The sequence below is a fragment of the Tiliqua scincoides genome, chromosome 9 (assembly GCF_035046505.1).
Source record: "Tiliqua scincoides isolate rTilSci1 chromosome 9, rTilSci1.hap2, whole genome shotgun sequence".
Classification (NCBI taxonomy): Eukaryota; Metazoa; Chordata; class Lepidosauria; order Squamata; family Scincidae; genus Tiliqua; species Tiliqua scincoides.
In genome coordinates, this window is record NC_089829.1 from 37,321,551 (window position 1) to 37,334,977 (window position 13,427).

At 46.0% G+C, this 13,427-nt stretch overlaps 1 protein-coding gene across 1 annotated transcript in view; it reads right to left on the minus strand.

Annotated features, from left to right (window-relative positions):
* SLC7A10 (solute carrier family 7 member 10) overlaps positions 1–13,330 on the minus strand; it is a 57,078-nt gene extending 43,748 nt beyond the window's left edge. Inside the window, exon 1 of the mRNA XM_066637183.1 lies at positions 13,141–13,330. Coding sequence (XP_066493280.1) covers positions 13,141–13,330 — 190 coding nt within the window. The remainder of the gene's footprint in view (positions 1–13,140) is intronic.
* Positions 13,331–13,427: the final 97 nt, after the last annotated feature.

Sequence of the window (13,427 nt, forward strand, 5' to 3'; positions counted from 1 at the left end):
TGCTCAGCCATGAGGCTTCCTGGGTGACCTGAGGCTAGTCACTTTCTCTCAGCCTCACCTACCTCTCAGGGTTCTTGTGAGGACAACAGTGATGGAAGGAACTATGTACTCCTCCTGGAGTTCCTTGGAGGAAGGGCAGTATAAAAATGTGGTAAAAAAGTAAATGCATGCGAAGTGCTTTGGAAAAAAAAGTGCTATAAAAATCCTAAGGATTGTTCTGAATATGCTTGGGGGAAAAAACTGGGCAGTGGCACAAAATGGACAAAGATTCAGCATGGAATAATGAAGCCTGCTTTTAAGAGGATAGATTAAGAAGCTTCTTGTCAGCTCTCTGGCTGCAACCTAAGAGAGCAAATAAGATTCCGAGATTTTGAATAAGATTCCAATTAGATGTGGAATACAACTGGTTAGGGGAAGTATGTGTGGCACTGGACAGCATCAAACAGTGCACTGCTGGAAGGCAGGTGTTTTATAGTAACTTCTGAGTAGGAGCAGTAAGTGTGTTTGGACAAGGGCTGTGACCCTTTAAGATGAAGAACCATAGAATAGAATGATACAATACCAGAGTTGAAAGGAATCTCAGAGGTTATCTAGTCCAACCCCCTGCTCAAATCAGGCAATTGTTACAGCATCCCTGAGAAGTGGCCATCCAGCCTCTGCTTGAAAACCTCCAATGAGGGAGAGCCTGCAATTGCACAAGGTGGACTGTTCTACTGCTGGACGATTCTTACAGTTAGGAAATTCTTCCTCACGTCTCACCTACATCTACTTCACATCTACTTCCCTGTAGTTTCAACCCATTGGTTCTAGTCCTGCTCTTAGCAGCCAGAGAGATGTCGCCTTTGTCTGCATGTCAGCCCTTCAAATACAGTACCTGAAGCTGGCTATCAGACAGACAAACAGACAACATACACAGTATCATATCATTTGTCTTCTCTTTTCCAGGCTAAAGACACAAACTGTCGCAACTGTTACTCAGACACTTGGTTTCCAGACCCCTCACCATCTTACCCTCCTCTGAATCTGCTCCAGCTTATCAACTAATGTCCTTCTTAAAAATGTAGCGCTCAAAACTGGATGCTGTATTCCAAGTGCAGTCTTAGTAGTGCAGTACAGAGCAGAATTTTCCTGATCTGGACTCCACACCTCTAATGCTGCTCAGCAACACATTCACTTTTTTTGCAGCTGCATCACGTTGCTGGCTCATGTTCACTTGTGATCCACTAAGAGACAAAGAATTTGTTTGTTTGCTTTCCATGCAGAAGGTCTCAGTTCAAGCTGTCACTTGATGCTGCATATCAAGGAAGAAGCATTCATGTGTGTGAAGCTTCCATGGCTCAAACCTGAAGGTCTGGACTATCTCTACTGGAACCCATTATGTTTGATGTCATATCTACTGACCTAGAAGCACTGCCCATGGTGTTTGAGTATCAAGGGCTGGTGTGAAAGACCCATTGCAAGTCAGTCACTGAGTGATAAACATAAGTCAACTCTTAAGGTTGGCTTCACACATGGCATTTTCATTACATTATTGTGGAGAGGGGGAATATGCAATGTATGTGCATTTTCAATATCAGGGCTTGTAATTGAGGACATTTCCTCTTCATCACATTTTCCTTCCTGCTGCAAGTTTAAAATAGTTTTTTGGGGTGTAGTATTCGAATACAGTATTGGCTTGGTTTTGACATCACACCAAACGATGGTTAAAGAAATTTAACAATGGTCCTGTAAGACTAGGTTGGATTGGCACCTCTAGAGCATCAGAACTCTGCAAGCTTTGCAATACTTTGCGGTGAGCCCCAGGTCATAAGCCTGTGGCCCCATCACAAACCAGTCTGTATAGTAGGTTGATCAGATTTCAATCTTATGATACAAAGCAGCCATTTCATAAAACAGAGTACTCTCGCTCTCTCTGTGCCAATCTGTTGGGAACTACCATGACAGTATACAAGGTCTCCATGACATGAAGATATAATTCTATAACCAAGGTTCCTGAGCCATAATATGCAAAGAGATTATGTATATCATAAGCCCACTGTGTTCCATAACGCCCTGTCCAGAACCAATAAGGAAACAAGTTCTGAAATTGGTCTTTCCAACATAATTGATTAGTTACTATTATAAGGCACCTCTTTCCACCTAGATCAGGGGTGTCCAAACATTTTGGCGGGAGGGCCACATCATCTCTCTGACACTGAGTCGGGGGCCAGGAAAAAAATGAATTCATTTACATTTAAAATTTGAATAAATTTACATAAATGAATTTATTAGAGATGGAACTTATATGAATGAATGACGGTCTTACAGTAGCTCAAGGCCTATAAAAGGCCTTGCACAAAGCAAGGCCAGGCTTTCCTTCACGGCCGCTGCTGTATTACAAGTGTGAAGCAGCAAGCAGTGAAGGGAGCTCCCATCCCACAGCTCAGGTGAGAGGTTGAACAGTCGTCATCATGCTGAGAAAGGTTGCATCAGGCCAGCATGGGCTCCAGCAAGTCTCTGGAGGGCCAGAGGCTCAATGGAATCCGGGAGCTCCCCAAGGGCCGGATTGGGAGCCCCCGAGGGCCGCAAGTGGCCCCTGGGCCAGGGTTTGGGCACCCCTGACCTAGATTATAAATATAGGCATTAGATTAGCAAGCTTTTGTGTTCATGTTTATTGTCCTGGTGCCCTGGTAGTCCTGAACAACTCCAGGTTGGTTCCCCACCTGTTTGGAATGAGAGGACACTGGCAGGACTTCACCAACCGCCTATATCGTTGTGGACTATTAATCAATTAGTAACTTTCTCATTCTAGCAGTTAGTATGTGTGCTTGTTTGGGGATAATATTCATTTACTAAGTTGCTATAAACATGATAATATATGTGAAGTGCTTTGAACATTAGAAAACACCATACGAATTTTAAGGATTATTCTTATATTGCAAGCTAGCAGGCAGGGTTTGCCTGTTTTTTACTGTATGCTTTGTGCAATATACAATGCCGGGTAATTGTGATATTTATTAATTGCACAAGCCTGCCCAGACCCGGTGAAAAGTCCTCAGTTTCTCATTCAATGAGTTCTGCATGGCTGCTCCATGACCTGGTAGTAAACACTCTTCTGAAAGGACAAGAAGGTCATAGTTAAATGTTCCCAAGACTGAGCAGCCTGCGCCCCATCTATTTCACACAGAGTAAAAGTGACCATGTCACAGTAAAAGATAGTGACCATGTCACTATCCCCCTTTCCCTATTTCTTTCCTTCCTGAGTCTTTTGGGGGTTGTTTTGTCTTGCTGTACTCAGGGTGAGGGGCTCTGATGCTAGACGAAGATCAGCTATGGCAGGGAGGCACATGGGTGGACAAGCAAAATTGGCTTCTGTGTACTCCGGGACTCAATTAGGAAAGTGTGATGTATCCGAGTTTGCTGTCCCCCTTTCCCCCTGCCAGGAAATTCTAATTAGAACTCCTTGTTCTTTTCCCTTCCATGAAATGCATTTTGGAGCTCAGAGGTGAGCCTCTAGATCAGAGGGCTAGAGGGGCTTCCTCAACACCTCCCTAGGCTGAATTCCAACCTGCTGGTGACACTGAGATCTCATCTTGTGGAGCCTTAATATTTGCTTTACAACCTCCGTGGCAAGAGATATGGTGCAATATGGCCACAAATTTGCACATTTTTGGGGTTTCTTTACAGAAAGTGTTTCTAAAGCTTTGATATCTCGAGCACAACTGACACAAGTCTCTCCCCCCCCTTTTAACAATTGATTCTCTGAACACTGGACAGGCATCCACTTTGCAATGGCAGGATAACCTAGTCCAGTGTTTCTCAGACTGTGGGTTAAGACCCACTAGGTGGGTAGCAAGCCAATTTCAGGCGGGTCCCCATTCAATATTTTATTTTTAATATATTAGACTTGATGCTTCCCCTAGACTTGATTTGGGGAAATGTTACACATATGTACTTTTAACAGGCTTTTCTGTATATGCTTTTAACAACGATAGTAAATGGGACTTACTCCTGGGTAAGTGTGGTAGGATTGCAGCCTAGGATTGTTAAACATTTTCCTGCCTGCTGATGTCACTTCTGGATGACATCACTTCCAGTGGGTCCTGACAGATTCTTATTCTAAAAAGTGGGTCCTAGTGCTAAAAGTTTGAGAACCACTGACCTAGTTAGCACTGCTTCATGGTTGTCCCTGTGCATAGAGCTTTCCAGCAACAAGTGATGCTTCTGGGATCCCCCTGCTTTAGGAAAACCTGAGGAACCTGTGCCCCTTTGGGATGATGTCGCTACCCTAATATTGGCGGGGGGGGGGTGGGTTCCCTGTTCTATGAACCTGGGGCCATTAAGCACTTGCTTTGCATCCTGATATGGTCAATCCTTGCAATTCTAGGTGGGGCTGAGGAAGATCCTTGCCCAAAGCCCCCAAATGCCAGTCAGCATGGATAATCCTAGCTAGTTGGAGCAATGGGTTGCCTCAGCCAAGGGCGATTTCATATTAAGTTTGGAGTGGGTGCAGCAAACAAATTGACTTAACTTTTAATAGCATACATCAACCAGATTTATTATTTATATGCATGGCACTTTTCACAGAACAAGAGGCCTGGACCTTGCCCCAAGGGCCAGGGCTGGCCTTAGGAGCTGTGGGACCGAATGCAAAGCATTTTTGTGGGGTCACCCACCCCCTTGGGGTGGGACCTTGTACTCACTAGGATGAACTGTAGCGGCAAGGCACCTGGAAGCAGCATCACCATCAACTGCTTGGGGGGGATTTCAAGATAATCATTCCCAGAGGTTGATGGGAGGGAGGGCCATCTAGCAGCAATGCTCCACTCCCTGCATTCTCCTTGCAACACCCCAGCATGCAGGATTCCATGCCAGAGCGTCAGCTACAGTGCAGTGCAGGTGCTCTGCTCTCTGCCCCAGTGTGCGGCCTTCCAGGTGTGCGGCCTGACTCAGCCAAATTGGTCAAATTGCCCTAAGGCCAGCCCTGGCTCTGGGGTCAGGCAGGACATGTGCACTTGCAATCTCAGTCCAGGCAGCATCTTTTCTGTGAGCTTGGCGCAGTGCTGCCTGGACGTGACCTCTCAGACTCAGGCAAGTGCCCCAATCTTCCACCCTTGTGTGGAGCCCCCTTAGGAGTAGGGCCCAATTTGGTCAAACTGGCCTAAAGCCAGCCCTGCTAAGGGGCTTACATTCTCATTAGACGCAAGGAAGACAACAGAGAAGGGGACGAAATGTAGATGTAGGCAAAAATTGTGATCGTAGCACTTGCACGCACTTCATTGTAGGTGCAGCAGGGAAAGAGGACTGAAGCCTTGTGCCAAGGGCTTTAAGAAGGAATTTGAAGAATGAGCGAGGAAGAATGATGCAGGTATTGCAGGAGGCATAAGGAAGAGCAGTGGCGTCATTTGAGAGATCAGGACATCTTTGGACTGTTGAGAGTGCTACAGCCTACTCTGCCACTGCATTCTGTTGCACGTTCAGACAGGCCATGCCACTGCAGGACCTGCTTCTTCTGACTAAACATGAATAGGATGGGACTGTAACAGCCAAGCCCTAGCTACTTACAACAGTGGAACACAGTTCCGCTGTCGTAAATGACCACATAGCAGCACACACAGCCAGCACCTGTTTTGAAACTGCCACCACAAAACAGCAGCAGTGTCAACAGGCCACTACTGCTATCAGCTATCTGTGGAATGGGTGGGAGGCGGAACAAGGAGGCTCCTAGTAGCACAGGTGTGTGCCACTATTCCTATTCCAGTTCCCTTTCTCTTACTCTCAAAATGGCTAGTGCAGGTCTGAGAAGACCCATTTAGGCGATGGCAGCTTGCTAAGGGAAAGGAAGTTCCCTTACCGTGAGGAAACCTCCCAACCGTCCCCCACCACCACTGGGTGCAGTGTGGACTCTGTTGGCATGACTCCATTGGCAGTGGGGCTTAGGATTGGTCTGTCAGTGTCCAAAAGGGGAACCATGAGCAAAAACCAAGGACATCTCTGCTTTCCAGTGTACTTGATTGCTTTAAAAAAAAAAGAACTAAGCAAGGTTTTCCCTATGTTAGTATCAAGGCACATTCCAAAATTGTGCAGCAGAGATAAATGGCCAGAGAGTTTTGTTGGCTTTATAGGCACAGTGTTCAGAGTGGATATTTAAAAATTGCTCTTTTTCACACACACACACACACACACACACCTGATTCAGAACAGAAAGTTTTTGTCTCTGCATTTATATCAGGATATTGCATCAAAATGTTTTCCACTGCAGCCTCAATATGCTGCCCCACCATGTTATTTATTTAATATTAATTTAAAAATAAGTTGAGATATTAGAGACCCTCATTTGAAAGCTATGCCTTGGAGGAGAAGCAATTAATTGGCAGGAAGAATTTAAGCATTCACACTTGCCATATTCAGCCCATATAAAATGAATATGGTATATACAGTATAAAGAAGAAACATTTGTCATTCATTGCTATTAATGGCTAAGAGCGCTCATGAAGTGAGCCTATGTATATCTACTCAGTACATCCCAAGGAATTCAATTAAACTTACTTCCTGGTAAATGTGTTCAGAACTGCAGCCTCAGTTACCTCTTAGAGACGATTCCACTGTGTATGGCAGAATTGACACCTTTTGGATTGCTGAGAATCCCAATTTTATTCTGATTGTGAAGTTTCCAGTCCCCACAGACTTAAAAGGTGATCAAAGCTTTGAGAATTTCCCAGAGGTCTGTGTAAAGTACCTATTCACAGGTTTTTGAACCCTTTACAGATCTAGTTGCATACAACTGAGGATGGGCTCATAGCTCAGTGGCAGAAGACCTGTGTTGCAAACACAAAATTCCAGATTTGATCTTTGGCATCTTCAGTTAGGGCTGGGAATGACCCCATCTGAACTGTAGAGCTACTGCCAGTCCAGTGTACGCAGTATTGACCAAGATAAGCCAATGGTCTGATTCAGGGTAAGGCTGTTTCTTGTGCATATGCAATTCTTCTGTGCCATATATTACTCATCCAAACAATAACCTCTTAACCCTCAAACAGGAAGTTTGTGATTGCACACTATAATATTCCCCCACCTACCTGCATGCAGAAAACTAGCACATCAGGGAGAGGATTAGGGTTAGAACATTATGTCTGAACAGACATCAGGTGATAATGGGCTGGCACATCAAACCACTGCTAAAGCCAAGGCAGCAGAGGCTTGTTGAAATGTTGCCAACCCAAAGCACCCTGAGAGAACTCATACCATGCCTCAGAACATGTCACAATAGGTTCCTGAAAGGTGGAAAAAACTGAAAAACCACTGAGCCTAAGCCATTAGATTGAGATGCCTTTCTGAGATATTGTTGCTCATCCATTTCAGGAGTTGTAGCACTCTTGCAAATCCCTGTTTAAGAGTCAAGGTAGACATTACATACTAGACATTACATTAAGCAAGTGCTTAGTACTGGCATGTTAGGTGTTTATTCTTTAATAGTTGCTGGGGGTAAAGGACTCTGATCCAGATTGTTAGTTAAGCAGGGGAACTGAAGCACTTACATAGGCTTCCATCTGTTCATCTCTGCCTCCTTCTCTTTCCCTACCTCTGTTGCCTTCCTCGTTTCATTGCAGGTTGGGGACCCCTAATCTGGAATACTGAAGTACGGAATATCTGAAATATGGAAATTTTGAGCCACAACATGACTTTTTTTGACCTAAAGAAATAAAATCAAACTGTGTGTAATGCACAATCCTTGTTTGACACACAAAATTATTAAAAATGTTGTATAAAATTGCCTTCAGGCTACGTGTATAAGGGATATATGAAACATAAACAAATTTTGTGTTTAGACTTGGGCCTCATCTCCAAGTTCTCTTGTTATGTCTATGCAAATATTCCAAAATATGGTAAAATCCAAAATCCAAAACACTTCTGTTCCCAGGCACTTTGGATAAGGGATGCCCAACCTGCATCTAGACCAGCGATTCTCAAGCTTTTTGGTCTCTGGAGCCATAAAGCTTCTCTCGCAGAGCCCTGCTGACACATGCATAGAGACTTGGGGAGCCCCAGAGCACTGACACATGCATGGAGTGGTACAGCATGGAGCCCAACACCAGATATCAGCAAAGAGCTGGAATAGGAGAGGAATGAGGAAGGAGAGCCACCAAAGGGAGGCAGGAGCAGTGGTGTTGCTAGGGGGTGCGCACCACACCAGGCAACGTGCATGGGGATGACGACACACTGCTACTCACCAAAAAATTTTAATACTTGGTATTTTTGAATAATGCCATCATGTTAGGTATCAATCTATGTGTAATTTCATGCAGAATTCAATGAAACACACTGTGTTGAAATATCACTATTCTATCAAAAGTTATAACCGAAAAACCAGAAGGGGTGGGAGGATGGTACATCACCGTGCCCACTACCTGGGATGTTGCCTCACCCACTGCATAGGGGGAGGTCCATCGTAGGGGTGACGTGCTGGACTCCTGCACTGGGTGACGTAAACCCTAGTGATGCCACTGGGCAGGAGGGACAAATGAGCAAACCGGGCAGAGGCAGATGGCAGCCACTTATGGTGTGCTCGTGGAGCCCCCGGGGAGGGCTCAGGGAGCCTCTCAGTGCCTAGGAGCACACTTTGAGAAATGCTGATGTCGGCTACAGGCTTTCCAGGGCAGAGGCCCGTACTCTGTGTAAAGTGCCATTTTAACTATTCAAATAAACCAAAAACCATCTGGCTGCTATTTGAAGAATAGCATGTTCATGCAGCCGCTGAAGCCATGAGAGGAGAGAATGGGGGCAATTCTAGATTTTACTACTCTTTAACTAATACCTTCCCCTTTATTTTCTGAATACTGAATTCAGAAAATACTGAATTGGAAAATACTGAATACAATCGCTATATAATAGCGAATACTGAATAGCTATTTCTTTATAAGAATTAGTGTGCACAGTGGTTAAGAGACTGACAGCCCAATCCTATGCATGTCTACTCAGAAGTAAGTCCCATTACAGTCAATGGGGCTTACTCCCAGGAAAGCGCGGATAGGATTGGGCTGTGAGCTAGGAATAAAAGTTGCTGGTCCAGCTCTCATCCCCACTGTAAGCTGCAGGGTTCCAATCAGATAACATTTATGCATTAAACCTTCAGCTATCCTGGCAGTGGGAGGGCTCCCAAGGTGACTAACAATAATAAATTTTTAAAACACTCCATAAACAAGAACTGAGCAAACTAAAACCACAGAAAATCGTAACAGCAACCAAGGGCAAAGCTCAACTCAAGCTAAAAGCTTGTCAGAAAAGTCCACTGAAAGACAGATGGGGCCAAATTGCATGGAAGGGAGTTCCATGTCATGTATGGATACCATGACCAAAAAGGCCGTATCCTGTGTTTTGGCTGATCGAACCTGTGATGGCAATGGGACATGGAGCAAAGTCTTTGCTGATGAATGCAATGGGCAGGTGAGCTCATGAGGACACCCAGACTGGCTCATCCTTGAAGTCAGTTGAGGTGGTTGCCTCAGGCTTGACAGGAAGCATCTTCCTCTTGCGCCCCACCCAGGATTCCTACCGAAGCATGCCCAGTTACTATTTTGCGTTTTAAACTGCAAAATTCAATGTTTCTAGTCAAGCAATTGTCCCTTTTTACAAGCTATGGGGGAGGATCCCAGTTTGATTCTGAAAGCAGAATGAAGTAACATTGCTTTTAACATAAGAGATTTGTAACATTCCAATTTGGATTCATTGTTACTGTGGGCTGTGCCAGCATCAGTTTACATGGTGCTGTTAGACCTAGAATCTTGACCTAGAATCGTCTATCAATTTGTAAAGTTGCTCCCAAGCATGCAGACACATCAAGAGCGACATTGGTATGATTCTGCAGAGCTAACAAGGGTAGAGCCTCCCCACGCTTGCAGAAAAACAGTGTGTGTGTGTGGGGGGGGGGGTTGGTTCAAAGCAGGACCCAAGGCCACACAGGCAACCATGGCAAAGCAGGGATTTGAACCTCTATCTTCCAGGTGCAAGTGCAATACTGGAACCACTACACCGACTGTCAAATATATGTTGCAACTTACTATTCTGTTGCACAATTTCTTGTATATCCCCTCCCCAAATTTATACTTCGATAGAATCCCATCCTTAAACAAAGGTGCACAATAGTCATTGTAAAATTTTGTTTCCTTTACATTACATTACAACAGAAGTGAATAGATTTTCATTCTTTTGGAACGCCAGTGTTCGCATAAGAGCAAGCAATGCAATGACCTCTCAGGGTTCCAGCTGCAGGACTGTATCACATGGGTCAGCATAAGAACACAAAAGCCCTTCTAGATCAGGTTGAAGGTCCACCCAGTCCAGTATCCTGTTTTCCCTCAGTGGCCCACCAATTGCCTCTGGGAAGCACACAAGGAGGAGAAAGGCATCCTTCTCTCCTGCTGTTGCTTCCTTCAACTGGTTAGAGACAGACTACCTTGAATATAACCATCACAACTAGTAGCCACTGATAGACCTGCCCCCTATGACTTTTGTCCAATCCCCTTTTAAAACCATCCAAGGTAGTGTTCACCACCATAACTTGTGGCAATGAATTCCACAGACTAATTATGCCCTATATGAAGAATGTTGATCTATCCATTCAAAATCTCCTGCCAATCAGTTTCATTTGCAAGTTCTTGTACTGCGAAAAAGAGCAAAAACCTTTTCTCTACATATGATACATAATTTTATACGCTTGAAGCACAGCCCCCCATTAAGAGTCTTTTTCCCAAGATACACTTATCACACTTCAGAAATACATCCCAGACAATGTTAAATAAACATAATTGCTCTTATATTTGGTGGCAAACTTCTCGAAAGACTATAGTATAAGCCTACAGCACCCATTATTCCCAGGCAGTCTCCCATCCAAGTACTAACCAGGCCTGACCCGGCTTAGCTTCCAAGAACAAACAAGATCAGGCATGTGCAGAGTAACAGTTGCTGCACTCTTAGTGTATATACAAAGTTATATAAGTTTTGGTCATACAGGTTTTTAAAACATGAAAGCCTGCAAAACCCCCTTGAAGCCTTGCCCACTACAAGTGCCGACACCTTTCACTACAGCTAGTGAAGAGCAGGTCATTTCCCCACTTTCACAGCCCAGAAAGTACAGCCTTAAAGTTAATAAAGGACCCACAATACATTTCCAGAGGAGCATGTCTCAAATATACGTTGAGATGCATCTCTGAGAACTGTTAGCAGGCAACACAAAGAGCAGCTGACAGCTGCGATTCAAGGGCAAAAATCTGTCTTACTGCATGACATTTCATTGACTTAGAAACGGGATTTCTGAGTATTACAGACACTACAACGAATACAGTGTCAAGACTAGGACTGAGCAGACCTGGCTTCGAAATCCCCATTCATGAAGTTCAATCTTGGGCCAGACGACCTAATTCATGACATGTGACCGCTGTGAAGATAAAATGGAAAGGGAGGGGGGCAACAGCTGTGTACAGTATACAACTCAGAGTTCCTTGTAGGAAAGGTAGGAGAAAAACGTGGTTCAATTTCATGCAGTATGTATGTACACCATTTTCAGGATCACGTAAGGAGTGAAAAAGATACTAAAAACTGCTTTTACCTGTGAAAATGCTGTACACACACAGAGACCATGCAAAAACTACTATCCAGTGTTCAGACCAGAAGGGAACTTCACATAACAAAGGAAGAACTCAAGCTATGTTTGACTTCCAAGAGTCAAAAGGTGATGAATTGAGCAGTGCTTCCCCTTCCAACAACAACAGCAAAAATCCTAGGAAGACTTGGACCTTAGTCAGCAGGTCAATTGATTGGGAAACAAAATAATTCACAAAACTTTTTCTCCTAACTGTTCTCCCTTGTTCCATGATACCTCTTCACTTGTGACCTTTTTTAAGGTGTACACTGGAGATTCTGTTTCTAAACTGTGCACCTCAAATGCAGAGCTTTCACGTGGCCAACAGCTGTTCTGATAAAATCTTAAAACAATGGTTCCCAAACTGTGGGTTGGGACCCACTGGTGGGTTGCAACCTAATTTCTGGTGGGTAGCCAAAGGGGGATGGAAAGATCAGATGACTAATTGTCTCAAGCCCCGAGGCCATTCAAAAATACTGTATACTGTAGCTGCTAATTACCCTACAAAGAGCTCAGCTCCTGCAGTTTGCAAGATAGCTGCTAACTGCCCTGCAAGGAGTTGAGCTCCTGCAGTTTGCAAGCATGCGCGAATACAGAGAGATAAAGTTTGAGGGTCTACGTTTGAGGGTCTTTTTTCTGGTTATTATTATGGTTAAATAAATAAATAAATAAATAAATATCTTCCTAGATCTTTTTTAAAAGTCTGGTAAACCTAGGTGGGTCCCCAATAGACTGCCACTTTAAAAAGTGGGTCCTGGTGTTAAAGAGTTTGGAAATCACTGTCCTAAAAGGTACATGGGGAGGTAGGGGAACCCAGGTTTGTGGCTGTATCGCATGTGTGGAGCGGGTTAAACATTCTGAGCATCATCGAGCCAACTACTTGTTGATCCTGCACAGATCAGTCGATCGGTCACCGCTCTGTGCGGTGAATATCTAGAGGAAGTGCAAAGCACTTGCAGGTGCAAAGCTCTAAGCACCCTCAACTTGGTATGGAATGGGCCCCCCTTTGGAGTCATTCCAGGCAGGGGGAGCAAAACAGAGGCTACGCTCCTGGGGCCTGATCCTGGAGCCCGATCCTGAGCCTCACTGAAGTGTGCAAGGACCCCTCCCCCTCCCCCTGGAGCCATTCCAGGCCGGGGGGAGCAAAACGGAGGCGTACGAAGGGGAGGGGGCTCCGAAGGGGAGGGAACCCTTGCAGACTGCGGTGCGGCTCCCTGCAAAACTTAGCGCTTTGCCCCCTCCAGCTACGCCACTGCCTCCGTGCCTCCCTCCCTCTCTAAGCGATGGAAGGAGGAAGGGGGACCCGACGGGTGCAGTCAGAAGACGGCGAAAGGGACCGCGGAGGGCAGGGTCCGGGTGCTGCCCACTTGGAGGGCATCCCCACCGAGGATGGGCGCCCCAGGGATTCCCACGCCAGCCAGCCAGCGCAGGGAGAGGCGCTTCTCCGGGGAAACTTTCTGCTGCCTCCCCCCCCGCAGTTTCCAAGCCCCCCGCCCCCCACTTGCCCCCGTGCGCCCCCTCACCTATGATGATGGCACAGGCGCTGGCCAAGCCGATCTCCTTCTTGAGCGCCACCCGCTCCGCAGCGCTGCTCGGGGGGGCGGCGGCGGCAGCGCCGGGCGGCGGCTGGAGCGGCCGGTGCGGGGCCGGGGGCGCGGGCTGCTGCGCCGCGATGCTCTTCCGGAGAGTCTGGTGCTGGTTCTCCCCGGCCATCTCCGCCAGCAGCCACTGGCACGGCGCGCGGACCGATCTCAGCCACAGCCCGGCTGGAGAGCTCTCGCGGAGGGGCGCATGCGCCGGGTGGGGGCTG